Source organism: Diprion similis, chromosome 3, assembly GCF_021155765.1.
Source record: "Diprion similis isolate iyDipSimi1 chromosome 3, iyDipSimi1.1, whole genome shotgun sequence".
Taxonomy (NCBI): domain Eukaryota; kingdom Metazoa; phylum Arthropoda; class Insecta; order Hymenoptera; family Diprionidae; genus Diprion; species Diprion similis.
In genome coordinates this window covers 7995132-8022815 of record NC_060107.1, presented here as the reverse complement: position 1 = coordinate 8022815, position 27684 = coordinate 7995132, and the positions used below count along the sequence as shown (strand labels likewise).

At 40.0% G+C, this 27684-nt stretch overlaps 4 protein-coding genes across 10 annotated transcripts; 1 reads left to right on the top strand and 3 right to left on the bottom strand.

The window, feature by feature from the left end:
- Window positions 1-142: 142 nt before the first annotated feature.
- On the bottom strand, window positions 143-20839 carry LOC124404568. Of its 3 annotated transcripts, XM_046878807.1 has the most exons (5): window positions 19462-19471; window positions 16674-16675; window positions 1858-2196; window positions 919-1126; window positions 143-502 (listed from the first exon to the last, which is right to left on the bottom strand). In XM_046878807.1, the coding sequence occupies exons 3-5, from the start codon at window positions 2059-2061 to the stop codon at window positions 486-488; spliced, it is 429 nt and encodes a 142-aa protein (XP_046734763.1). In that variant the 5' UTR covers window positions 2062-2196; window positions 16674-16675; window positions 19462-19471; the 3' UTR covers window positions 143-485. The 3 variants fall into 3 exon arrangements, with proteins under 3 accessions (XP_046734763.1, XP_046734764.1, XP_046734762.1); XM_046878808.1 differs by lacking the exons at window positions 16674-16675; window positions 19462-19471 and adding an exon at window positions 20828-20839 and having other exon boundaries at window positions 1858-2080; XM_046878806.1 differs by lacking the exons at window positions 16674-16675; window positions 19462-19471 and having other exon boundaries at window positions 1858-2718.
- On the bottom strand, window positions 3067-4911 carry LOC124404564 (splicing factor 3B subunit 4). The gene is made up of 4 exons (XM_046878799.1): window positions 4878-4911; window positions 4485-4568; window positions 4089-4363; window positions 3067-3988 (listed from the first exon to the last, which is right to left on the bottom strand). Exons 1-4 carry the CDS (start codon window positions 4909-4911, stop codon window positions 3137-3139), a joined length of 1245 nt encoding a protein of 414 aa, XP_046734755.1. The 3' UTR covers window positions 3067-3136.
- LOC124404561 (testis-expressed protein 2) lies at window positions 5004-10999 on the top strand. 5 transcript variants are annotated; one of them, XM_046878793.1, is made up of 8 exons: window positions 5008-5125; window positions 5599-5663; window positions 5899-7135; window positions 7268-7537; window positions 7725-7920; window positions 8010-8518; window positions 8601-8673; window positions 8791-10999. In XM_046878793.1, exons 2-8 carry the CDS (start codon window positions 5612-5614, stop codon window positions 9115-9117), a joined length of 2664 nt encoding a protein of 887 aa, XP_046734749.1. In that variant the 5' UTR covers window positions 5008-5125; window positions 5599-5611; the 3' UTR covers window positions 9118-10999. The 5 variants fall into 5 exon arrangements, with proteins under 5 accessions (XP_046734751.1, XP_046734749.1, XP_046734748.1 ...); XM_046878792.1 differs by having other exon boundaries at window positions 5569-5663; XM_046878795.1 differs by lacking the exon at window positions 5599-5663 and having other exon boundaries at window positions 5004-5125.
- Window positions 14237-18776, bottom strand: LOC124404565 (meteorin-like protein). Its single transcript, XM_046878800.1, has 3 exons — window positions 17459-18776; window positions 15469-15988; window positions 14237-14914 (listed from the first exon to the last, which is right to left on the bottom strand). The coding sequence occupies exons 1-3, from the start codon at window positions 17620-17622 to the stop codon at window positions 14705-14707; spliced, it is 894 nt and encodes a 297-aa protein (XP_046734756.1). The 5' UTR covers window positions 17623-18776; the 3' UTR covers window positions 14237-14704.
- Window positions 20840-27684: the final 6845 nt, after the last annotated feature.

Sequence of the window (27684 nt, the reverse complement as noted above, 5' to 3'; positions counted from 1 at the left end):
TTGTCAAAAAACGCAACTTCTCAAAGGAGTATAAATATAAGTCGTAAATTTATTGCAGATATATATTAGTAATAGTATACAGGTGTATTTTTATCATTCTTTTACACACACACACACACACACACACACACACACACACGCGCGCGCGCGCGCGCACGCACATTTACTATTCCTTGTCTACTACACACTGTGATGCAATAATGAACATACCTTCGTTTCGCATGGACGGAGAGATAGTGTATAATAATAGATTGAGTAGTAGGCAGTAGATGTGATTGAAGAAAAACTGCGTTACTACTTCAGCAGCTGTAATAAATCTGTCATTCTCTTCACCTCGAGTGCGCTGCAAGGACTCGTGTATACAGATGTAATTGCAGTATAAATTTGTAATTGATTTTGGGAGAGCGCGATAAGTGCAACAAAAATGTCATTTGCTTATACCATATAGTATGTATGTATAGCTGCCATTCCTCCACGCGAAGAACTCAGGCGACGACTGGCGCTAAAAGAATTTCCATATGTTTTATAAATTTCTTTTCTCACATGTGAAACATATTTCGATCTGCCGTGTAGAAATATTATAGGTACTCTGCATTCGTATGCGCATACTGATGGATATAAACAACTTGAAACTGAATTTATTTTGACTGGAGGAATTTTATTTTCTTTAAAAATAAGGATGCGTTTTTGAGGCAAACAGATCGTTAGCTGTAATTCATTCAATTTTTTTGATGGAGTATAAATAGTATCTTTTTAAATGTATTGACAGTTTTCTACAAATTTTCCCGTTCAACGCCGGCAGATCGGCAACCAAACATTTTGCATCGCCACATATTCAAGACGCAAATTTGGTTGCCTATCTACCGGCGTTGAACAGCGATTTAAACAGAATAATCTCAGTGTACGAAACCAACTTACTCATGTGTGTAAGACTCGCCCGCGGTGCGACTAGAACCATTTTTCTATGGGGGGAAAGGGTCTCGGGTGTTGCGATCACGTTGACGGATATCTGATTTGGACTGTTGGCGCCGTTTTGTCCGTCTCTCGACAGAGATCTTTGATTACTGAAGCCGAACGGAGCCGCGTGAAGATTGTGCCTGCAGCTGCTGACGAGGTAGCTGCTTACCTGTAACAATTATTAATCGGCTAGCAATTCGATGTACGTTTTACAGGGATCCGGTGCTTGTTTATCCGTGTAGCGAGACACGGTGTGTTATGTATGTACATATGTATGTACGTATATACCTACGGTAGTAAAATACAAGAGGTAAAGAGATACTTTCAACTTCCGGCGCAACTAAGACGCCCGTTTAATTGCTGGCGCCCTGCTACGCGCCCAGCATGGGTCATTCATGTGCAGTGCACAAGCCATGTGTAATAAAGTAATATAATTGACGTTTCTAGCTTTCTATTCCGACAGAAAACCCGGCTGAGAGGTAAGCTCGCTTTAACGCCTCAATATCACTGACCGAGCTGAGATGAGAAACGTAATTAACCGTTTTGGATGGAATATGTTTGGAATGATAGAATTTGCCTGTTAAAAGGCTTAAACTCCCATTTGAACTTCTGGTCAGAAGAAAATAACGATTATTCTAACTCCGATCGATAAAAATTGATAATTCATGTGGTTATTGATTGAATAAATTTTTCTAGTATTTGTCACGCGGCTTGAATTTATCGGTTTAACATCATCTCGAAAAATCTTTCAATGTTCAAACGAGTTTGTAATTTTGGCGTGGAATTTTTCAAAACCTTCCAATATGAAAATCGCTGACTCTCCGATGTTTGTGAAATGAATAATAAGTTTTACAATCGTCATCGACGGCGATTCGTTGTGCAAAATAAGCATTAACTTACCGATGTGAGCAGAAATAGAGCGAGCAAAGCGAGTCCGAGCCAAAAGTACCAGGCTTCCCAAAGCTGGCGAGTCGGTCTTCGCTGTACAAGGCAGCATTGTGAGTTGCAGCAGTATTGCTTGTTGATCGTACAAAATATCGGACCACTAGCTGTGTAATTCTCGTTACGCAGTCCGAAATTGCATTCGTATATCGGACGCGCCATTGTACAGACTCACTTTTCCCTCTGCTTACTTCAGACACGTTTGAGCATCATTGATACGGTCGTTTAATTACTCAAAAAGAATTTAAAAATTAGCCACAAATTATTATACCCACTGAGTCGTTTACACAGTGATAACTAAGGACATCCGTATACTTCACTTGCCACTGTAAAAACATATTCCCATTACAAGAAACGATCCTGTTGCTCGATAAATTTGAACCGCGATGCATTAGTAAAAGTTTGAATCATTGTGCATTTTGTTTTACATGTAACAAAAGTCTCGTGATTAACAACAGTTATCACTGTGCGATTGATGGCTGCTGATTTTATGGGAGTTTGTCGGGTTTAACTGGGGTGTTTAAACTTGAATAACGCGCTTTAAACAGTGGTAATCTATTCATTGTTAAGGGTTCTATCACAAGAAGATGATTATTTTGCTCAGACTTGATGTGCAACGGATGAAACGATCGTTTACCACGTGCCTCGTAAAACCGAATACATTTTAAACATACGAATTACGAATCAAGTTTACGTCGCGGAAAGGGACATGGCTACGATGGCAGTCTAGACGGCACAAATGCGAAATAATCGATGCGACGAATGTCCCTCGTATACAATTTACGCCAGGTACGTGCGGTCGATACTGACCAACTGACCGTACCAGGGTGCTAAGATAGTTCGAGCTGACTGTAGCGCATTTAAAGCACTTATTACAAACGAGCAATGTTACACAATTGAAACTTCTACGATTCTCACGAATAATAATGGATGAAGGTGTGAAGTAAATTGGGATTTTCGAGTTCTCCATTCTCCGTGTTCAGTATCGTGTTTACCGAAATTAATTTACCGATCTCAAACAAAAAACTAAATAAAATCTTGCAAAGCGTTGTGACATCTCACCGAAGTCATAGATTTTAGGAAAAAGGTCAAAAACCTTGAATTTCTAATGCGGCACGACGATGCAACAGTACTTCTTTTCTCTTGATCTAGCGAATATATGATTAAAAGACAGATTTACATTGTATTCAATCAAGTCAATCATTTATTACAAAACATTCAATTTATAAGTCCCAAATCAATACTGTCCCGTTTCATGTGGAGGTGGTGGAGGTGGTGGGCCTCTCGGCGGAAATGGGGGCCTGAATTGCGGCGGCGGAGGGGGAGGAGGCCCCCCTTGTGAAGCAGGCGGAGGTGGTGGATGGCGCCACCCTGGAGGAGGTCTAGGTGGCGGTTGAAACTGTCCATACTGTGGTCCACCAGCACCGCCTGGTGGAGGCGGAGGAGGAAACTGGCCCTGCGGTCCCCAGTGTGGCGGAGGCGGCATCATGCGAGCAGCTTGCTGCTGTTGAGAGTTCGGCACAGGCATGGGAGGCAGAGGAGGCGGCATACCCGGGGGAAGAGGGGGATGCGATTGGTGCATCCCTGACATCGGTGGCAGCGGAGGAGGCGGAATATTGGATGGAGGAAATCCTCCTGATGGTGGAGGAGGGACTGGAGGCGGAGGGGGGTGATGGTGGTGTCCCATCGGTGGCCCAGGAGTCGAAGGAGGCGGCGGGGGAGGAACGACCATTCCGTGATGATGGTGCATCATTCCGTGATGAGGATGATGCGGATGGTGCTGAACTTGGTGCGGAGGCATGTTGGGGTTCTGAGCCTGAGTCACTGGGTTGAGAGGCGGTGCATCCGCGAACAATTGATGCGGTCTGTCTGCTTGGCTCAGCGGATTTTGAGCTGCGAGTAGACGCTCTGCGGCGCTTCCGTGACGCTCGCCCTTCGCATCTCGCTTAAAGGCGTAGGACACAGAGATTGGACGGTTGCACAGGTACTGACCGTTCATTGCCTCAATGCTAGCGTCTGATGCGTCGAATGATGCGAAATTTATGAAGGCAAATCCCTTCGAGTTTCCTGTTTCTGGATCTCGCATTATCTGAAATTCGAGTAATACAGAGCGTTAATTATTCACGTTTCTTTTTCATGGATGGGACGCAACTGCTTAATTACTGATAATTGAAAGTGACTTAATCTACCTTAGGTGTTTGGAGAATAACACCAAATGCACTGAACGTATCGTAGAGTAGTTTTTCGTCTACTTCTGGATCCAAGTTTCCAATAAATATGTTTGCTCCTACGTCCAAATTCTTCTGGTGGGCGCTAGCTTTGTTTACTCTGATTGGTTTCCCATACAGCTTGATCATGTTCATAATTTTAATCGCATAATCTGCATCTTCCTCTCCCATAAATTCGACAAATCCATATCCCTGGTGCATCTGAGTTACTCTATCTTTTGGCATGTGAACGTTAACTGAAAGGAAAAGTTAGTTTTGAACAAGTAAGCATACAGCGTAATACATATTTTAATGCAAATAATTTTGGTTTTCCTTATAATTTAATGGAAGAAAAACACAATAGCAAACTTTTCTTACCGACAGGCCCAGACTGCACGAAGAGCTCCCACATGAGAGACTCTGTAACTTTGTCATCAAGACCACCAACATAGATTGTAGCATCTGGAAATACATCATATTCATATTAATTACTAATCACAGTTGACTCAAGAAATAATTATGCGCGACAATGGAGTAAAAATTATGAATACAGAGCCAGAAACTGCAACGTTCTTTCAAAAGTACTTCTAGCTTCAAGATAACATAACCTAACATAACCTAAATCGTACATGGTTCATAACTGAAAATATTGAGTTAAAGATACGGAATTAAAAAATTATCCGCGATGTTTGTGATATACAAGAAATATGTCTTTGAAGACGAAACAGTACTTGTTAATCTTCAATAATTTCTGTAAACTTTATGAATTACCTTGATTTCTTTCGGCGATCGGACCGGCCGCCATTTTCGTTAATCCGGCGTCGCTGTCTAGCTATGAAGTGAGGCTAAAATCGAGAGGCCATGTTTGTCATTCGATAATCGATTTAAATGACCAAGTGTTCAAGCTTCGTCATTCCGACGTGTGACATGTGTATGTCGTGCGGCGATGTGCGGTGGTAAACAGATATGATCTGAATCTGCGCTATATCGCGAAGTAATTGATTATTTTTCTCATAAAGGTAACTACTAACCGCGCGGTGGATTCCGACCAAACTTTGCGTAATTGTAGGTGTAACTAATAGCATGACTCTGTTTTACGTTTGGCGAATAAATATGCCCAACGGGTAGGAATGCGTGCTCTTATATTACCAGACTGTCATATCTATAACAAGAAATAGTCGGCTGTGCGTAGCTGGGAATCACAAGCTGTTCGCGCTTGTGAATGTGAAGTCTAAAAATCCACTGGTGCGACAAAGTACGCACCTCGTAAATACTGCGTCGCTATAGTCTCTCGTCAAAGTTTTCGATTACTAACACTTGTTTACCGCGATCATGTTGGAGCCAGTTTTAAAGTTCATTGCAGTTGCCCGCGATACTTCTATCTGACAGGTCATAAGTAAATAGAAAAGACGATAAAATCGGGATTCTTGGGCTTGCTACGGAACCGTTCGCCTGTTTCTAGTTTTACAACTATTGTCTCATCGCTGTTTAGTAATTGTGGAAAAATGAGCTCCAAACCGACTACCCCTGGAAAGGTTACCCTGGGTATGCTGAAGGGTGAGATTCAATGTTTATTTGCCTGTTGATAGCAGTTTCTATTTTGCTCTCTGTTTTCTCTCGCAATGCTTATCAAATCTTTGGTATTTCATTCCTCGCACGGCCAGCAATCTGCTTTTTATTTTTCACAATCCAGCTTTTACATATTTATTCCATCTGTGAAGTAACGCAGCAATTATAATCTGTGCTAATAGAGTGACGACGATATGGTATCTAATTTTTTTTGTTGCAACAGGTAAACCGATAATGACCTCTGTGCCGGTGATCCGGTATCATGCCAGTGACGATGAACTTGAGGAGCTTTACCCAAGCACAGACGACGAAGAGTTATACACTCCGGAGTCTGAGCATCCGTCGACAAAATCTAGTCCATGTAAAACTAGTCGGAACAGATCTGAGGATGAATTGGGAGAGGGCACTAGTCTGGGCAGGCGATCGGCGAGCGTCGATGGAAATTTGTCGGAAGGCACGCCACCCACAGATCCATGGAAGATGTTATCTGAAATCAAGGGGAAGATAACAAAAACTTTTGAGGAAAAAATTTCGGAGATTAAAAGTGAGAGGAAAAAGAAAAAACGCAGAAGCAAAGATAATTCTAGTGTCAGTGATTCCGAAGACTTGGCTGATATCACCCCGACTGAAGATAATCTTTCCGAACAACAGGAACTGGAGCCTTCGTCCCCTATAAAATTTTCTAAGAATCGCTCTGCCAGATTCACTGGATTTTATAACATTAAGACTGGCCTGAAGACAAAAAATTCTGAAGAGGATAGTGTTGAGAGTGGAATAGAGGCTGCGGAGCTTGCCGAGGATGATTCGTTGTCAAAATCTAATTTGGATGACAAAAATTTACAAGCTCTGGGAAGCTCGGATGGTTGTAAAAAATTACAAACACCTCTGATCAGACTACCTTTGAATGCTATTGAAAAGCTTATTCCACAACGAGTAAAGTCCGAACCTGCGTTGACTCAACTGTTTAAGAAGATAATTTACCAGCTTATCAGCCTTCCAATAATACTTCTGGGCGCGTATCACGTTATTCCTTTACCTGAGTACATTGTTGGTCTCATTGCTGGAATATTTGTTACAATCACGATTCAAAGAGTGTTAGGTCTAGTAACTCAGACTTTAATGACACCTCAGAAGATCGAAGACGTTAGAAGCGGCGAAGAGCAGGTCTCTGTTTTGGAAATACCTGCGGTGGAGGAGCATGTCGTTGTGGATCGATTTGAAGGGTGGCTAAATCAGCTGCCATACAGCTACGATCCCGACAATTATCATGTTGCTCGAACAGTTTCTGTTTACTTCAGATTGGAAGGGGGCAGCTTAAAGGTGATGGAAACTAAGACGCGAATACCAAAGCGTGAAGTTTGGGACGAGCCAAAACAGAAAGTTAGATACATTTGGAAGAAAGTCTACACGCTTGCTGATGCCACAATTAAATTACTTCCGGAGGGGCTGATAAGAAGAAGGTAACTTATCACAGCTGTGCCTATGTCATAACCCCTGGTATTGTTTAATTTTTAATGTGAATCCTCTAATTTACATTATTTCGTCTTTTCCTTGCAGCTTAGAATTAGAAATATGATGTTTTGCTGTTGCAGGAGGTGGAGTAAAAAGTATCCAATCTGTATAACATTCAGTAAGGATGCTTTGATCGAGAGTTCTTCTTTAAATGAGACATCTGAGGATGAAATCCTTCAAAAAATTGGCGTTGATGAAGATGGCACTATTCACGAAGAAGATGAGACTGACGAAGATCTGTCTAAGGATTCAAAAGAAGCTAAAGATGGTTTTGAAGATTGCACCGACGAGAGTGGTCAGAGATCAAAGATGTACATTTTTGCAAGAACAGACAGACAGAAGGAAGATTGGTAACTCTCGTCAATCCCTAATAATTAGTCCGTTTTATTTACCTACCTTTTATCGACATGTGCATCATTCGATGTAATGTTTTTATTCTTTATATCATTTATTTGTTTAACATTTCAACTTGCCTTGTGGTATGTTATAACAGTAGTTGCAGAATATTACAACGGGTTGTTACTGCATTGTCAACAGGTTTAGACGACTCAACGATGCTGTCAACACAGCTAACAAGCGTGGGTCGCTCAGCTCTATAAATGAGATAATCCTGGCAACAACATCGCCGACTGTACAAGGCAACAATGAGAGTAAAAATTCTGTCACTACAGTTGGATCTTCAGAAATTCCTCACGAACTGAGTTACAATGCTTACATGGCAATGTACACAGAGGTAAGAAGAATATGATAGATTTTCATTTTTTTTCAGCCACATTCCATGTATTCGTGACTTCATATATAAGTGTTTCCATTCTATTTTAGATGACCACTAATGCGACATCTGATTCTGAGAATCGAGAGAAGAGTAATGTGATTTGGATGAATGCTCTCGTTGGTAGAATCCTCTATGATATGCACAAATGTCCAGAAACTATAAGTTTGATTCAAGATAAAATTCAGCGTAAAATGTCAAACATAAAACTGCCCTACTTCATGGAAAGTCTTCTCGTGTCAGAGTTGGTAATAGGCCAGGGCGCACCTGTGATACACAAAGCTTCTCAGCCCGTGCTTGATCAACGCGGTCTTTGGCTTGATCTAGATATATCTTACGAAGGGTGTCTTACGATGACAACTGAGACGAAGGTCAATCTCATGAAACTCACAAGAGCAGGTTCGATTTCTAGTAACGCCAGCGACCTGCCAGGAACCGATAAGTTGAAACCAGCTCGATCTCCCATGTTTGATAGTGACGTAGAAGATAGCCCAGAGACATCTACCGAAGAAGAAGATAATACACATGTCACTGTGCCCAACACATCTCGAGATTCAACGTTAGTTGAACATTTATTTATGATCACTAAAGACGTTACCTTATTGTTATTTGGATTTCATTTTATTATTATGAAATTACAGGCCACCTCAATCGTCCGGTAGAAGGTTCCTGAATATGGTGGATAAACTAGCCGCCAACAAATATTTTCAGCATGTGAGTTGACGATATTGGTTTACAAATTGTGATAAATAATGTGTTTGATGCTGGATGGTTGATAAGTTGATCATAAAATTTTATTCGGTACTTATGCGTCGCATGTGTCTGTTACAGGCAACAGAGATACGCTATATACGACGTGCAATGGAGGGATTTTCTAATAAAGAGATTCGACTGATGGTCACAGTGTCCAGTATAGAGGGATGCCTCGTTTTGAATATACCACCGCCACCTTCGGACAGATTATGGTATGGCTTTAAAACAGTTCCAAAAATAAGTTTAACTGCAAAACCAGCGTTAGGTGAAAAGCCAGTCAATCTAACTTACATAACAAGTCTTATTGAGAACAAATTACTGAGGGAATTTGAGAAGCTGGTAGTCCTTCCTAATATGGATGACTTAGTGATATCTCTGTGTCCCAATTATCCGTATGTCTCCTAATGTCTTCACGAAAAATGTGTGTGAGAACTTGAAATTCTCGAGTATTGCGACGAATCTAGGTAAATATTACTGTAAATATTGAAAGATTTTTAAGTAGCTGTCTATATGAACAGAGATGGGAGGAAAGGGAATCGCTAAAAAAACCGTTTCAACGAATGAATTTGAATTTTTATTGGAAATTTTTCAAAATATTCCTCGCACTAACAAAAAGTGAACGTAAGTGCTACATGTAAAGTTTTATATACAACGCCTATTTTACTTATATTTTTCTCATTATTTGAAAACACATTTACGAACTTTTTTAACGTAATTCAATTTTCTAGCTATAAGGCGCTCTTTGAATGTTCAACGAAAAGTTTCCAACATTACCCAATTGGTAATACGAGAAGTTTTATACCTCAGATTTAAGCAAAAACTTTCATAAAAAATTTCTATCATTTCATCTGCTCGATATGACATTGTGTCAAAAAGTGTACATGTCTTTCAATATGTAGAGTGAGATTGATTGTAGGAATTGAAGGTAAATTTTGATACAATGCAATGCGTGTAAACACCTTGTTCATAATTGCGTCAGATCATCGCTTAATTCTCTTGTTTAAAATTTTACCATTTTCTTTATTCCCCTTCCACCAGATATGCTTCAGCTATGAATTTAGGTATTTATAAATGAAATTCTTTATTGAATTTAGAAGTTGTGTCTCTTAAGCTGCCGATGTAGAGGAAGATAAAGAAAAAAGCAAACAAAGATAGGTTCAGATTTGGTACATCTGTGGCAGAATGCGATTATTGATGTCATTATTTCGATTCATAGGAGCCGTAGTGATCGCATGGTACTAGGATAAATAATGTAGATCAATCCTTCAACTTGCTACGTTGAAAGAATCTGCTGTATTGATTGTAGTTGATTCCGTCATCGGTTTCTGCTGAAAGGGATATTTAGTGATTTAGTCTATTCAAATTGGCTGTTTCCAACTAATTTTAAGAAATTCGGCATTTTTCCAAACAAATGTTGAAAATGATCTGTTACATTGATTTTCTTGATTGACTGTGAGTAGAGAGGTATTGTTATTTACATTCTTTTATATCGATCCAGCAATTTTGATTTCGTCAACATACAAATTGCATATCTTATCCTTTCTTCTTGGTAGTTTGACAAACACGTAATTAATTAACGCTGAGTTCGATATGAGTGTTCAGAATGTAGTTGAAAACATAATGATGAATAAGCAGGGTTACAAGTAATTTGCGTTGCAAGAAACAACAGTATTTCCATAGTATATTTACATACTGCTACATGAATATCGAAAACCATGCAAGTTGAGCTTTGTAATTTACAAGGTAGATTGAAGTTGAAACAATTTTGGGCGTTACAGAATTGACATTATTCAATCTTGTCGACAGTAGTGTATTGTAACGACCTTCCCTGCATTCAGGTGCAAGAAATGAATAATCCACTTTCATAATCCCGTGTTTATCCTCTGTTAATCACTGTATGATAATATTCTTTATTCGTCAAACTGAAATAATATGTGTTGAATTATTCTCCGTTTATTTATTCGCATATTCTATTCTATTTGACTTTATTTTCAGTACTATCTTAGTCACTGTTTCATTGTATTAATTTGAAAATTCACTTTGTTCGTGCGGAAACATTTGCTAAAAAGTATTACATGTCTTCTCGTAGGTACTACTTTTTGTTATTCCGTGTGTACTGATTAGTTATTAATGACATGTGATAATTTCTTAAATTCAAAGGATCATGAAATTTTAATAATAACAAATATTTATGTGGTACGCATGTGTATGAAAAATACCACTCATTTATTTCGAAGTACATAATTTCATACTTTCGTAGCGTTACTCGGGATCAATTTATTTTCCTTAATTATTACAGTAGTAATTTCCCTTCTACAAAATTCATGGGCGTAATGATTGAAAGATGCCAAAGCCTAAAATTTCCGGATGACAAACAACTGAAGATTGATGTACAAAAATCTCTAAAATGAAAAATATAAAAGGGAAAAAAAAAGAAAGTTCGATAGATTTGTTCTGGGAAATTTTTGAACCATTAGTTTTTTGATTCAAATTGTTCCATTCCCACGTATTTACCCTATATTTAATTGACTTTGCAGAAACTATTCCAGAATGCAATTCTGGTTGTCTTATTATACTACTTATAAATATATATATATATTAATATATTTTTCGGCACACCTTTACACAATGTATTATGACGAACATAAAATTTAAGTTTAAATATTTTTGTACTCATCTAAAATGAAATAAGAGAACGAAAAGAATTCAAAGAATCAGTCAGATCATTGTTTTGTCGACTTATCGTTCTGTTTGAAGTTACATGCTATCAAGAATTTCTAACTTCCAATTCCCATTCACGTAGTCAATCTAATAAAAAGAATATTATTTTCTGGTGGTGATAATTCTCCATATCTAGGCTATTTCCGTTTGTGATAAGTTCTTTCTTTCTGTTTCAACGTTATTGCCCCATTTTTTTCCTTGATACTGCTGCTCGAGTTCCAATTTATTGATGAATATTTACTTTCATAGAAATGCTGTCAAATGTAGATGCCTTTAGTGGTGAATAAAATTCATCTTGTCTATTTGTCCTTGCGAAATCATCATTCTTTTATTATTTCGCTTACTTTGAAATTAACTCTGCCTTTTGAGTGATACTGCTTATGGGAATGAGGTGCTCATTCGAATGTTGACAAACTACAATGTTATTCTAATTGAATTAATGGATGTCGACAAGGTCCGCCCTTTTTTTTAAATTTGCTATCCAAGTTCTTGCTCAGTATAAAATGAGAAATTAAAATCTGTCGTAATTTCATCTATTAAACACAAACATTTGGGGTATGAATTGATTGGAAAAAAATAATTACATGTACCAATTTACAGGTGATTGTACTGTGAATTTGCTTTCTTCTATAGTCAACTCAACATTCCAAATCCGTTTATGTATATCTAGGATCCATTTTATGTACCTTATTTTGGAATGATTGATTTACGTAATTTATAACGGGTTTGTGGTATAGTCTGCAAATAAAAATTTGAGGGCTTAAACTGCTAATATTCACATATATCTTTGCTAATTTTGTATAATTCTACGTATAATATTAATTCGTATGGCCACCGTCCGTTGATGATTACGGAATTCAGATTTCAGGTGTGAATTTTTATCTGGATAATTTAGCCAGATCTTGTAATAGGTAAATACGTATGATTGATGAACAATATAAATTCGTTGTTTTTTACGGACATACGTGAATGCAATTGATTTTCCTGTGCGTGTTTTCAGTCTGGTGTTTTCCATGTAATTTGTTACGAAATAAAGTGTTATATATATTTGTTGAACAAAATGTGATCAATTATACTCGCGCATAAGTTCTGTACAGTTATATATGAACATCGGAAAATTCCAACTCATGTGATTCCAGTAACTTATATTTTTTTTCTTGTCAATGTTTCAATTTCTCATTTGCAAAAAATACGAGGTCTATCAATTCGTGATTTGAATTGTGCGCCATTTGCTGCCGAAAGTGACGTCATGAAATTCTAGTCGCCCACATTTCCATAGTTTCGTTTTAGAATTTTCTATCGTTACGTCGTTATAAATTGAAACTGCCGCAGTTTCTTAGAAACAAATTTGTAACGAAAGTATCAAATAATTTCGTTTCTGTGTTACGTGATTTATTTACAACAGCTTGATATAACAACATAACCTGTTTGTGAGATGCTTTCATTCGGGTCGCAAATAAAATTATCTCACAATCAGCTGGTCAAATACCGACAATTCACCATATTATTACCATCGCACAATGCTAGTCTAGAAACTTCCTACTTTACCATCCAGATCACCAACGCTTACGTTTGCATCACGATTAAGAGATGGCGCTGCGGTATGTTTCAGGCGAATTGCGGCCGAGATGTTCGCCTCGGTCAAATGCAGCCCCAGTTGTTAGTTTACAACGATCAGAAAGAACATTTCCTAGAAGTGATTACCTTAAACATTGTCTCTGAACGTGTGCGTGTGTAAATGCGTTTGCGAAGAGCCACCGAGACGACCTGGCATTCTTTGCTAGTCAGTTCTCTCATGTTTATGCGTTACGTGAGAGTGAATATGAATATAAGCTGCATATAATATAAGTGACATTCGTAATGATTGAATTCTTCATTGTGTCGTGCAATTTTCATTCCAAATAAAATCAACAATGTCTACGTGACTCGAAAGCGAGGAATCGAATCGATCTTGGAATTAGGTATAATATACAAGTTTGTCACCGAGAAGGCGGTTTGATCGGCAGGGCACAAAAAGCGTTTCTCACCGTACAAGGCAATGCACGTGATTCACGAAGCTTGTGTTCGCGAGCTTTGAGAGTTCGCAGTTAAACGACAAGAGAAAAAAGAAAAAAGGAAGACAGGATATTTATCGAGGGGTAAATAAAACCGATCCGTGTATCTACGTGACGACCTCTTGGAATTTAGATGAGACGCGTCCTCTTCTCGTTTTCAACCGCATTTTTTGCCCTTCGTATTTACCTCGGTTTTAACTTTTTTTACCCCATCACTTCGATGTCTCCGAGAAAAATATTCAATTTGGCTTGTTAGTATTGCATGCCTTTATACAGCTTAAACTTTCTTGAAAAATCAACTTCGTCCTCGATGGGCCTAAATTATATTATTTTGTGTGCATAGCTGCGAGCGCGTTTTTTTTTCTCTCTCCATCTCCGTGTAACGTGTATAAGCCCAAGGAATATCGAATATACATGATGAACGGAAAATAAACAGTCTTAGTGCGCAGTAAAGTGAATTTCTCGAGACATTATGGTGGATACCATGGACCAGAATGAAATATGTATGTGCCGATACTTCATCAAATTCGAGATGTGGGTAAGTTCGAATGAGATCTTGTTTTTTTTAAACCAATAATGATAGTAATAACAACAGTAATAATAATAATGAGAGAACATAAAATTTTGCTTGAACAATTTAGTTTTTTATTCGTTGTTTTTACACATCAAATAAAACTGATATAAATTTACTTTATCCGTTGGCTTTTTTTCTTTTCTTTTCTTTTCTTTTTTTTTTTTTTTGTTTTTTCTGTTCCTTTTGATAAACCTCTAATAATACAATAATATCACAGTTCAGAGATCGATCGCTTAATACATCAAAGTACAATCGTAGTATGTACAACCCAATATACAATACACATACATACATATATCTATATATACCTATGTACACTATTTTTTTTTCTTCTCTATCGTCGCTTTTCCACTCTCTTATACTTTTTACATCAATACATTTTACATATTATATTTAAAATAAAATTAGTAGATCACTTTATCAATTCAAAACTGTATAATCCTGATCACTGATCGCTAAATATATGCGCAATCGCAGGTTAAGGATCACATATTATTACAGGCACGATTTACCTGATTATATATATATTATATATATAACTTTTATATTGATGGTATCCTTATTAGGCATAGTACCAACTATACAATAAGTCACCATGTTCGCAAAGTTATTCGTGTGGTATATTAAAAATATACAACGGATATTAGCTCTTCAATACGCAAGGAGCAGACTGCAGCTCTCTGACTGCCTCTGCCCAGGCTTCTAGCCTTGGTGCACAAACCAAGGTCAGATCACTCAGCCTTTTTTTTGCCATTATCACAAATTCTCCCTCACCGTGACGCGCGTCGCACAAACTAGGGACACGTATTCGGACCTCCTTGCGATGCATGTCACCGGTGTCCACTTCGTTGTCCTGTAACAAATATAACCGTAAAATTAATCGACGGGTTCTTAAGGACGATTATACTGTCTATTTAAATGCATGAAAAAATTACAAAGTACAACAATATCGCCAAAATATTGTATCTGTACGAATTTGTGAATAACGACTGAACACTTGCGGATCAAATCCACTGCCGTATTTATTTTAAGTTTTATGTTACCAATTATTTTTGTGTCATTTGTAGTTTATCCGGGTTTACTTTAATTTTTGAGAAAAAAAAGCTAAAACTTTGCCATCTATTTTAGCTGTCTCTAATTTTAAAGACAAATGTGGTAATCCAATTACATTGCATCTGTGCAAAGAGGACGGCGCATGTAATAAAACAAAACACACGCATATTTCGAAAGCTTGGTCCCTTTAGAATCATTGTAAAATTATGAAAATAGTGATTTTTCTCCCATTCTTTCCATACAATAACGTTACTAATTTCACCCTTGTGTAAACCGAAACAGTACCTACACGTAAAGAAAGAAAGAAAGAAAGAAAAAACTAAGCAACAATAAAATATCGTCAATCGTACTTACGTCGGCTAGTTCGTCGACGCGTCGTAGCATCTTCGTCACCCTGAGCACGAGCTCAGCGGCGTCGATTTCGGGTCGCCTTTCGACGGCTCTGACGGTCCCCCTGGCGACGAGGTCGCTCTGGCAATAGGCCTCGGATAGTTCCTCCTTCGAGCAGGGTCTGCACTCGCCCTCGTCTTCGACGAGGTGGGAGAACTCGAGGTCGTACTGAAGCTTCACCAGGGTGCGTTCGGCGGTAGGCGGCTCGTCGGCCTCGACGTAGAGGGCGGCCACCGGTCCTCGGGAATGGAAACAACGGTGCAAAGCCTCGTGCTTGCCGTCACCCGGGTTGTAGACAGGCCTTAGGGTGCCCTTCGCCTCGAGGTAGACCCGCGCCGGTCCCGAGACTTTCACGCAACCCCGGAAACTTCGGCCTCCGCCACCTTGCAACACTATTCGAAGCGCTCCTCGCGGGTAGCGCCAGGACACCGCGCCTCTCGAACACCGCAGGTAAACTGGACGGACTCCTCGACCCCCGCCGCCACTGTTGGAAATAAATTTGACGGTTAGTAATCACGAAGTCGACGGAATTTTAAAGAAATGATAATCGCTTGTCGAACACACGAGATATAGAAGCATCTCTGTTGCTTCCCGGTTTTAGGGCTGTCGGGGAAAAACACTTCTCCGGATATGGTATGTCGACCCCTCCCCTTCCAATCGTTTAAGTAATTGCAATGCGAATAGACCAGACTTTGGATAAGTGCCAGCTTTTGGGACTGAAAGTGTCTTAAACTCTGTATGTCTACTGAATTTAGTGCTGTTTCGAAAATATCTTTGACAACACGTGGAGAATAAACGTCATGATCATTTGTAACGTAGGATGTCGAAGTATTTGGAAAATATTGCTTGAATTATTTCTAATATATGTTTCATTTCTATATAATGCGGCTGTAACAAACCAATGAATTTATCCAAGAGCGAGGAAATGTAGGAGTATTCGTATAATACATGTAATAAATATACCTTCGTATATATTATATACTCGATTATATACGTCTATAGATGTAGGCATATACATATATATATGTGTGTGAATATGTAGTATAATTTACTTCACGCGTGGCTTGTATATGATTTGTAATAAGTAGGAAAGAAAAATCTTGCTTCACAACATAACCAGTTGTACGGCTTTATACGGAACCGGTTTCGTCTCATGCGACAAGGGAAACTTCTCATTATCATTATATATATATACATACACAAACATACACACATAAGGTATGCATATGTACTCGTACGCATGTGTGTATAATGCATATTACAACTTTGGCGCTTTGGGAATAAATACAGACCGAAGAAGGTGACATTTAAATACAGGATGTGGCTATATTAAAGACTCGAAGTTGTGCGGAGTGTATCAGTCCCGAATCGGGCGTAAAATTTACGCGGTTTGTTATTATATCTTCCTAAATTCTATAATCGATGATCGCGTAAATAGACAGATTATCATTACACATCTAGGCCTTATACAATTCGATACGTATTGTATGTCGGGGTAAATATTGACGATTAGATGAATAGAAGACTAGTTAGTTATATACTCTTTCCTCGATACGTGAATCAACACCAAATTCTAGGATTGAATGAAGAATTTATGCTCACGTTTACAAACTCCATTACGCATGATTGACGGTTAAATATTGTGAATTTCATAATATTTAAACCTGTTTCGAAATTTGTTATGTTTCTAACGCGTGTTGCGAACCACCATTGAATTTTTCGAATTCTTTGGTTTGAAACGATTTCCTCACAGCGAAGCAAAATAGGTTTTTCCCTTCTGTACTTGCAATGTTTTGAAGAGAAACTTTTTTTTACTGTTAGTAATGGAAAGTTCTTATAAACGAATCAACCGCGAGCTAGTAATAAAAATAATGTAACTATTTTTTCTATTTTCAACGATTGTAGTTCAAGAGCACCTGCATATATAGCATTAGTCAAAATGAAAAAAACTGACCTTCCGATCCAGTCGCATTGGTCAGCGGGAGGAGCAGCTGCAGGGTGCGAATGTGTCGCGGCTGGAGCTGCATTGACCGCTGTTTGACGAAAATGAAGTAACAAAAATCCAGCAGCAGCGAATACGAAGGCGTAAGATGGCCACCTTGGCTCGGACCTTATCATCTTTCGCCGAACTTTCGCCTCCTCTTAAAAATATTCTTCACCAACTTCGCCACTGTCCTTTATTAATTGTCCTAATAATCGAGCTTCCGACATGTATGAGGATGAACTTGGACGTGAGTAATATTCTCGTTGAGCGATTATTATTACTCCCTTTCTTTTATGAATCACACCATCGGGATATTCCACACTTGACGCACTTCGGCAAACTTCCGTAATGTCACACTATTCGCAGTTCATTGATGATCATTCGTAGTTTGTTATCAATAATTAAAATCGGAGTATCTACTTTCTATTTAATAGTTCCTCAGCTTCAGCGTTGTGCTTCTTCTGGTTTTCCGAATGTCGAGTATTACTCGAAACGAGATTGGAATCTATCGTTCGTGTGATCAATGTTAGCACCGTACCACGACGCTTGATCCGTGAAATCACAATCAAACACTGAAATGACACCGAAGCAAAGCTTTTCTCTTACGCTTTATAAGGCGCCGATCAGCTTTGTTTCCCTGTATACTCAGTCAGCGTTTTTCTGTACTTGTATCGTCATGTGTAGCACACAGTGTCCTTCTAATCCATTCTAATCGTAAATCTAATCCTTTTATACGAAGATAAGCACATTCGCTGTGTCAACCTCCTCGAACAAGGCGGGTATAAAAATCCGAACCGTAAAACACAATACACGTTGATACTGATCCTGGATTTACGGGTGGAGAACGAACAGTCGTCGTCGTCGTCGGTGAAAATTTTAGGGAAATTCACCTCAGGCACAATTTTATTCCTATTATATCCGCATTTTCTTTTTCATACTTTAGTTGGCATTATTATACCGAGACACACTTGCAAGTGTACAGAAAAAAGCAACGTTACACCGGCAAAGTGTGATTTTTCTCTTTGTATTATTTTTTTTCTTCTTGTTGTGTCTTTTTTAAAACAAGAATGTCAGACAACTTTTTCAGTGGCTACCGTCTTTTTAGTCTATAACTCTTTACGTAGAAAGAAAAGAAACAACGAGTTCACTTCAACGATGTTATTGTCCTTTGATTTGCTTGGAATTGAGAAACCGTGCAGAGGAGAAGACTTGAGGTCGTCTTCCGTCGACATGACTATCCCTGTTTGAAAGTCGAGCGGGAACTGTCGCTGAAACCACCGACAACGACTGCCTCGTTCTACAGCCTGCTTCTGCCCCCTTCGTTCGTCTCTCAGATCTTTTGGTGGGGGCTCAAAAACGAGACGAGGGACGAGGAGGACTCGAGGGGGCACTTGAACGTGGTGCTGTACACACGCCATCTACCGTGTCTGACACACGCACACACGCGACACACGTGCCGCAGTGACGGGTACGAATGTACGCATAACTTGTACTTAAGGTTCGGAAAATTCGAATTGAAAGAGGATTTTTTCTCAACTGGATATGCAGGATGCAGAATGGTGTGAAAATTTTTCTACAAGCTTGAGAATTGTTGAAATTTTTATGATGCGAGAATACCTTTTTTCCAAATCTTTTGCGGATCATGTTTCATCGATCTATTGTGCAGTCTTGAAGTATAGTGACACTTTTGATAGCATTCCACTGCCAAAAAATATCGTATTTAAAAGAAAGAGCTTACTTTGATCATGAATTTTCGAAATTGAAAGTCTTCGCTTGATAAATACTAATTCTGTAGAGAATTTCGGCGCAAACGAACATTACGTATCACGAGAATGGTTTGTGGTGATCATCTGCATTCTCAAGGAACAAACTTTTTCCAAGTTATGGTCTTCTAAAAGAACATACTGAAACATGGAATCGTTGAATCGTTCGGAACTCTTGTTGGGTTTATGGAGGATATAGGGAAGGAGGACTATATCCGTGTGCAGCAAGTGTCCATAAAATTAAGATGGCGTTGTTGTAGCAAAACTTTCACAATTGAAAAAGAGCGTCAATCAGATTAAACCCTGATTGCTTATTAGCGCCATTCTGAAGACTTGTTGAACCACTTTTTCGGTTGAAAACCAACATGAGATACTTCTTCTTACCTCTATCCTCCACAGTTAGGCTTGATTATTACCATCGGGCCGCAGGTTCGAACCCATCGCTAGTCGTAGATCAGCCTCCCACACCAGCGAAGAGCGAGGGAGGAGGTATCGAGGGCTAGCAAGCAGGCCAGCCAGCCAGCCAGCCAGCCAGCCAACCAGCCAGAGCAAAGGAGCGAGAGCAGCAACAAGTTGCCCGGAGGCAACCTGTCCGTGTGTATCACGCAGGGCAGACCGTAGAGTCTGCCTTCGAGGCGCACGCATAATGCATTCACGTGTGCGTGTATGCCATACGTGCGGCAAAAGAGAAGAGAAGAGGCGAGGTGGAGGAGGATGAGGAGAAGGAGGAGGAGGAGGAGGAAAGAGAGCCGAGAATGGGCGTAGATTTACCTCGGGCAACCGAGTCTCGGCTCGTGCATACTTGAAAAGCACAATCAAACCAGCGGAGGGCACAAGAAAGGCTTCGGCGTTTATTTTCTAAAGGCTCCAACTCCTGCTCCACAGCTTCTTATACATATCCTCGATACCGGTAATTTACATTCCGAATTTACCAACCCACGTCAAGCTCTCTGATCGCGCAGCAGCGAATGCAAGGCTAAATATCATCCAGCTTATCAACGATTATCCGTGTCGAATTATGGGCCAAAATTTTTACCGTGATTCGAAAAACATGTCACCAATTATTATTAGGCATCTCGCCGCATCTTGCATCATACGACAATCAGGGGTGACGATATCCGCATCCAAGAAATTGGGATCGCGATCCGGTCTCGCGCGTGGTTTACCTTGATCGTTGGGTTTGAGGTTGAGCCTTTCGCCGGATCGACGACTTCCTTCCAACTTTTTATTCCTCGTACGAGAGCGGGCAACCCGGTTCTTGTCATTGCACGTAGATCGGTGTGTAACGTACGAAGGCTTACGTATATTATACGTATAGGTTGTCCACTTGTGTGTACCTGGGCTACTCCCACCCATTGTTGCGGGCGGTGCAGGGCACACTTTCAACTCTGCCTGGTTGGTCCAGCTGCACAGCGGGACAACGCCGGCTCCTTCATGCGGTGTTAAAAATTATACACGTATACGTATACCTATACCTTATACCTTATACCTTATACCTTATACCTTATACCTACATTGACCTGCAACGAAAGAGTCCGGGGCTAGAAAGTTGGAGTGCTGCAGTGCTCGACTGGACTGGACTTACTTCTTCTTTTCGTTGTGGGTATATGGGTAGTAAGTGTATTAACGACGGGAAGAAATATCCTTACAGATAATGCTTGCAGGAAGTACATTATACAGTTGACAACCGAGTCACGTGGTGGTGGTGGTGATATACCTACGTACTCGTATATCGTTATTCTGGTTGTTTTTTTCTTTTCTTTTTTTTTATTGTTGTTTTTTTTTTCTATCGTTACTTCAAGAAATTTAGAAAGAGACTCTTATTATGCGCATACTGTACTAAAATTTATTCGCACGATTATTTTTTTATCTGCAGGTAGATATGTATTTCATATGGATACGAAACAACTTATATGACGATTACTCGAAACTTATTTTTGTACAAAGTGTAGATCAGTCTCCTCTTCTATGATTTCTTGCCTATCATTTCGGTCAGCATACTCACCAGACATTTTTTTCTGTGAAAATAAAATCTTGATTATATCGTGACAATCGTTACTTCATTCTCTTACTTATACTGTCCAAAGTTGAAATAATAGGAACATCCATAATATCCATATATTCAAACAGAGTATGAAGATGTTTGAATGTTTTTTGTCACGCGTGTGTTATTTAGACCTTTGAAAATAATTAAGGAAACTTACAAGATTTGCTTTAATAATTCGTTGTACAGTCGCTTCAATTAAGCCCACTTGACCCAAAGACGGGTGACGTCATTGGGCAAAGAAGAAAAAGAAGAAGACGCGAAGAAGAGTAGACGTATGTAATGTACGCAGAGACACATCAGCCATCAGACGTAAACGCACAATTACATATATTACAGGGTGTCCGAACGCCTTATTGCGCTCAACATGTGCCGAATGAAAGGATCAAAATATGATTATAGACAAAAAACGATTGCGCAACCCTTTCATCTTCACCACAAAGGGGGAATACTTGGAGTATGTATACAGACGTGAATAATGCCGCAATTCCAAATTTCGCGAAAGTATAATACATCTCAAGTAAACTAATTGTAAGCCGAGTAAGCGAGCGACGAGCAAAAACTGCGATTTTACTACGGTGCTCCAAAGCCATAACTCAGGACTTGCCTGCTCGTCGCAGTGATAATTTATCGTAACACTGCCACTCCTTGTACATGTATAATACGACAAAAACTAACCTCTATACCATTTTTTTTTCAAGAGGCATTGTTATACTCTGTGAGTGAAATAACTTACACATGCACCAAGTTCGGGACCGTCCTTAACTGTCTGTCAAACTTGATTACAAAATTTAGAACCAAGTCTTAATCTTTTCACGATCAACTGCTTTTCAAATCAAAAAAATGATTGTAAATTTGCTCACTGCTATGTAATTTGATACAACATTCATTAGGGAGAGTCTGATATTCTATTCCTACGTACATACATGCTGCACGTAAATACCTACGGTCATATATTGACCGAGAAGCGAGCGCTAGTTAATCGGAGCAAATTGAGTTCGCCCCGCACGCGCCTCGTACGTTTGTCTCTCTCGAAATCACTCCAGCATCATCTATTCTCTGTTGCCCGTAGAATGGAGACTCACTTATGTACATTATACGTCTGTACGTTCGGACACTAATGCAAATTCAGGTCGGCTGGTTAATAATTTACGTATAGACTATAGCTATACGTCTATACATATATATATATAGGTACCCGCGCTCAGGACAATGACAGAAATGATTCGCAAGAATGGTCCATTAACCTCTGACCGAGCCTCGAGTCCAGGGGTCATCTACGTTCTTTACTTATACAATATATTGCGTGTCACATTTGAGGGACGAAATAATCTTTACTTTGCAGTTTTAATTTTTTTTTTTTTTATACAGTAAATTAACTTCACGGAAGGTATCCCCCCCAATTTTTTCTTAAGCGTAAGAAGCGGGGCTTCAATACGTTACCCGCAAAAACTGGAACGATCGTGATCTTGTCCCGTTAGAAGCAATCGAATAATAATCAACATGTGAAATAAAACGTAACGAGCTAAAGAGAAAACGAAGGAACGTTGAATTCTGGATTTCGTGTACTCTGGAGGACTGCACGTCGATTGGTTTCGGTGGAAAGTGGATACGCAATCCAGTATCGGAAAGACGCTGTCTTCTCGAATTTCAATTGCCCCATTTTGTTCGTTCTCGTGATTTTTTTCAGGATAGAATTACTCGCAGACCTGTCCTTCATCATCTTGTTTTTCTTCTTCTCTCTGCCTCTCATTTTAGTCGCTAAAGAGCCTTAACGCATGCTCAGAGTGCAGTGACTCGAAGACTGTGAGTCACGAATTTTACAAACGTGACGTTATACGTTCTTGCATGGCTTCAACTATAATTAGCCGATAATTAATCTCTTTTTTACTCTTCTATTTACTTATCTTAAAAGTAAACAGACGATTTCTTTCCTGGCCTCGTATCTTTAGGAGTTACATATCCATGCTATCCTTCCTCGCAGATTCCTTCGAGGAGAAAAGGGCGTTGGTAATTCGGTCTAGGGTATCCTTTTGGTCCTTAGGACCCGCGGGCTACGCGTGCCTCAATGTCTTAGGCCTCTCGACCCCTCGCTTATTAAAGTAATCCCTACGATTATTCAAAACTCCCGCGACGCAACGTATATAATACCTGCATACTTCTGAAGAAGAGCACGTATGATGATGGGACCTGATTTTGTCCGGGCCTTCAGAAGCCGAGATCCCCCGTTTTGCTGCAGGTATATCCTCAGGCATCGAGAAATTCCACGTCGCGTAAGGAATTCAGATTGTTGAATGCAGGATACGACGTGGCTACCAGTTTCTAATTCCAGGAGAAGTCAATGGAAACTAGAGTCTCGACTTGGCTCATAGTCGGAGCGATATTTGCGCAGACGTTATAGTATATACCAAAATATCCCTAGTATAGAAAGAAAATAGGATCGCCGAGAATATTTCTATGATAGCTACGATCGTTGAGCATGATCCTAATCGCTCTGGCGGTAATTCAATACACAAAGCGCTCTGTGTTTCCTCGTGTTCTTCGTTCAAATGAATTGTGCGTGAGAAACTTGATCGGTTAACGGAATTTTCGGATCGACAAAGTCCAGCATCGGCTTCGTCGTCGTCACGGAGACAGGCATAAACGGTACCTGCAGCTATCTCCTGTCCGTCAAAGAACGATTATACAGCCGAACGATCTGCGCGGCTATTATTATGCTATTCATGGTACCGTTTGAATTTCGTGTAAATCGCACAATCACAACGTCGGTCGACTCATCTCGTCGAAACTACAGTAATAAAACATTTTTCAAACCCAGAAGTGAGGTACGAAAACATCCTTTCCACGCTTCGACTCGGTCATTTATTACTGGTAAATTGACCAACCTCAACATCGACTGCCGTCATGCAGTCAGATCGAAGATCGGTATTAATTGACTCGAATCGGTTCGATTTCGACGGTGGGAATCTTCGCCGCGTCTTTTATCGTTAGTCCTGGATCGATTAGATACTTTTATAGTTGGACAATTTCATCTTTACAGTGCTACATCGGCATTGCATCGGTCGTTTGTAACTTTACACTAGAGCAGCGAAATAAGATGCATTTTGCGAAAAGTGATCATCTTTGGAGATCGCACAATTGCACCGAACGACGAGACATTGAAACTACTGGGTGGTCAAATCTGGAAAGACATTTGCAACACGTGCGGTACCAGTCGTCGAACCTTTTTCTCTGACCTCGAACGAGCGGGATATATGAATGCTGAAAGTTTGGACCACTTCAATCCATTCTCCATGGCTCGATAGAACGTTATAGACCAGGTTCTCGGAGTGTAGCAGCTTTGAAAAAGGCGCGGTGTGACGCGATTCAGACGTATAGATCATGGGGATATTGTCTAAAGCGTAATGGTAATATACTTAACTCGGCGATCCTGCAATTGTATTGTAAAATTAATGACCAATTTTCAGTAAAAAGAATCGAAGAAACGAGTGGATACCTAAGATATCCAATTATAACTATCGTTAAACCTGTTAAGTTGTGTGCAGAATCTTGAGTCTGGCTTCGCTGTAGGTAAAGGCAGCCCAGCTTTGTACCACGTTTCCGTGGGAACGAATTGTCGGCGCTAACAAACCGAACTGACCTAATAAATTAGCATTTTGCGGTGAAGTAAACATCGCCAGCCGCCATCGAACATCTGCGTCGCGTTATAACGTTTCAGGGAGAAGAATTTTAAACGCTACTTATCCCTCGTACGTAACTCGTTTGCATTTTACTCAAGGGGGGGGGGGGGGGGGGGCTGAGGCGTATGATTACGGAAATTTTGTGGTACAGAAGTTATGTAAAAAATTGTCATCCGGAAGTATAAGATTAGAAAAAGGTGTCTTTGGAAACCCGAAGTCATAGTCAAGAAAATTACAAAATTTGCAACTTGACTTACGCTTCATCTTCGAAAGTCTGTTTGTCAACTCGTCCGGCTGAGCAAGTCTTCGGGTTCATGTCGTAGCAGCCAATGCCAAGGGTGGTCATTCCGGCTTTGTACTGATCCAGAGAGATGCTGCCCAAGCCTCCAGGATCCAGACTCTGGAACATGCTCTCGACGTGTCTGCGGAAACAAAACTCATGAAATTTTTCAACAAAGAATCTAAAAGACAAACAATGTGGAAAACTCCTGGTCTCATTGTAACGGAAGAGAGGAGAGGAGCTTGGCTCTATAGTCACACATGCTTCTCTGCTGGAGGATCAGTATTTGGATACCATCCCGAGTTCATTCATGGAAAATTATTATACACAACTAAGCTTTGCCTTCAACTCGCTCCAGATATTCCACGAAAAGACGTTTCAAATTTGTCGCGTCTGTCTCGTTGACGTTGTGAATACAGTGTAAAAAGTACCTTACTAATGCTCCACGGTCTTTAGAGCCAAGGTTGTAAACTACGAACGATAATATTAATTGACTTTAAAACACCGAGAGAATACCGCCTGGCCTAGTTTATTGAGTTCATTGTTGTCCCACAGTTAGCACGTGCAGAATATATATTCATAGATTGTTTCTACCGCAGCTAGCATAATTCTGATCGGTTGAAGTGATCGGGTCTAACGATGTACAGTAAGTCAGAGTGCGTTGCACTGTTGCATGGAGAGTTCGAGTGATCGGTTACCGTAACACCTCGCAAACGGCCAATTTGGCCAATTTTACAATTACGTATTTAGTCCATTTCGATGCTGCCGTAGTCGTGGTACCATGCCGTGCATACGCAGCTGCTTCATGCTTCAGCCTTCCAACTCACGGAAGTCTTGACGTACGTTGGCGTGTATTAAGAAGTAGTAGAACGTAAGCGTCTTCCGAATAAGTGCCTGCACTTCGGAGCGAGACAATTACACTATACATATACCTGAATCGGAAAAGCAATTCTCGAAAGCTGCAGCAGTGAGCAGTCATCCTTCTCCTCTTTCTTCTCTGATGAGTCCAAGTTGTACCCTGACAATTGGTTGGCGGTGAAAGAGTAAAGTATAGATATCTACTAGGCAGAGGGTCTGTCTCTCAGACCCTCCCAGAATTCGTAGCTCCTTCAAGACGACGACTGATTACAGGCTGCCTCTTCTAGCGATGACTTTGAACGGATGAACAACCTTTCATGCAATGAAACGGCTGATACGTCCACAGAATTTTGTCGCGGTGAAAATTCGTTCCTTGGTTCTTCGTCCTGTGTAGGAAAGTCTTTGTTGCTAATGGAGCCGGCTGGAGATTATTTCCTTTCAATGGATCGATCACAGCGTTTATTGGACAATTCTGATCCATCCACTTTTGTTCATAGCTGTCGCTGCGACTCGCGGTACGGGATACGGTCTCCAAAGTCTATATCTCGGGATATTACGCTTTGGCACGTAATCAAGTTTCCTCCGCTAGCTGCAGGAGGGTGGAAGTAACAGTCGACGAATCTGAACTGTGCAGTCGAAACGGCGGTGGCGGCGGCAACGGCATTGCGGCGTTAAATTATTGGGCAATTCTCTCCTCGAGGAGAACCTCATCTTCTTATACCCTTTTTTTTAATGAAATATCATTTATCTTTCTTCATTTCGTTTGTCACGAGGAGCTTGAGAGGGTTGGCGTGCAGGACTGCATGGTGCGTTGCCTGATCTTACCTACCCACAAAATCACTGTCTGGAGTCTAGACACTGTCGGGACTTTGATTAAAATTATAAAAAGCACGGTGGCGCTGAGTTCGTTGAAAATTTTTTTTTGCAACCTCGGTTTCCAGAAACATCGAATGAAATTGCCAAATTAGGTACTGCTGTTGAACGTTTGGCGGGAGCTTTTTTTCACTCACGATTCTTGTTTTCACTTTTTCCCTCGTGTTTCTAGGTATAATATAATATTACAACTAATTCACGTGCTGATCTCCTGAGAAAGTTTTCTATGAAACGACGAGTAATTAAAAAATATACTTTTATCATTATCGAAACTTTTTTAGTGAAAGGTAGTTCGTTTTATTTTCTAATCGTTAATTTACAACCGCTCCAAATGGTCTCAATTAATGCTTTGTCGTTTAATAGAGAGCCGGTAAATATGAATTTAGAAAGGCTAACGACTATCGCTTCTTACCTCTCCAATCTCTGTATCGGCGATTTCATTTACGTCCGATTAAATAACCCAACGTGACCCCGTATCATATAACGGCATGTAAACTAAATTTGTTTATTTATTATTTACCGAGCAGTGAAGAGAAGCGGCGGCTCGCCAAGTCCGGCTCTGAATAATATGCATTTGTCCAGCAAGTCGTAAAGATACTCGATCGGGTCAGTCGGTTCATCCACGAGGAGGTGACCGATCAGGAAGTTGAATAGTTCAAATATCTTTTTCTCGTTCAAGTAAAATTGCGCCTGCATCT

Coding starts and splice junctions, on each gene's coding strand:
- LOC124404561 (XM_046878793.1), top strand. CDS start 5,612: ATGAGCTCCAAACCGACTACCCCTGGAAAGGTTACCCTGGGTATGCTG. Junction 7,538..7,724: donor GACAGACAGAAGGAAGATTG/GTAACTCTCGTC, acceptor CATTGTCAACAG/GTTTAGACGACTCAACGATG. Junction 8,674..8,790: donor CCAACAAATATTTTCAGCAT/GTGAGTTGACGA, acceptor TGTCTGTTACAG/GCAACAGAGATACGCTATAT.
- LOC124404565 (XM_046878800.1), bottom strand. CDS start 17,622: ATGATAAGGTCCGAGCCAAGGTGGCCATCTTACGCCTTCGTATTCGCT. Junction 15,989..17,458: donor CAATGCGACTGGATCGGAAG/GTCAGTTTTTTT, acceptor TATTTCCAACAG/TGGCGGCGGGGGTCGAGGAG. Junction 14,915..15,468: donor GCGTCGACGAACTAGCCGAC/GTAAGTACGATT, acceptor TATTTGTTACAG/GACAACGAAGTGGACACCGG.
- LOC124404564 (XM_046878799.1), bottom strand. CDS start 4,911: ATGGCGGCCGGTCCGATCGCCGAAAGAAATCAAG. Junction 4,364..4,484: donor CGTGCAGTCTGGGCCTGTCG/GTAAGAAAAGTT, acceptor TTTTCCTTTCAG/TTAACGTTCACATGCCAAAA. Junction 3,989..4,088: donor TTATTCTCCAAACACCTAAG/GTAGATTAAGTC, acceptor CTCGAATTTCAG/ATAATGCGAGATCCAGAAAC.
- LOC124404568 (XM_046878808.1), bottom strand. CDS start 2,061: ATGGCGCGTCCGATATACGAATGCAATTTCGGACTGCGTAACGAGAAT. Junction 1,127..1,857: donor CTCTATTTCTGCTCACATCG/GTAAGTTAATGC, acceptor TAATTGTTACAG/GTAAGCAGCTACCTCGTCAG.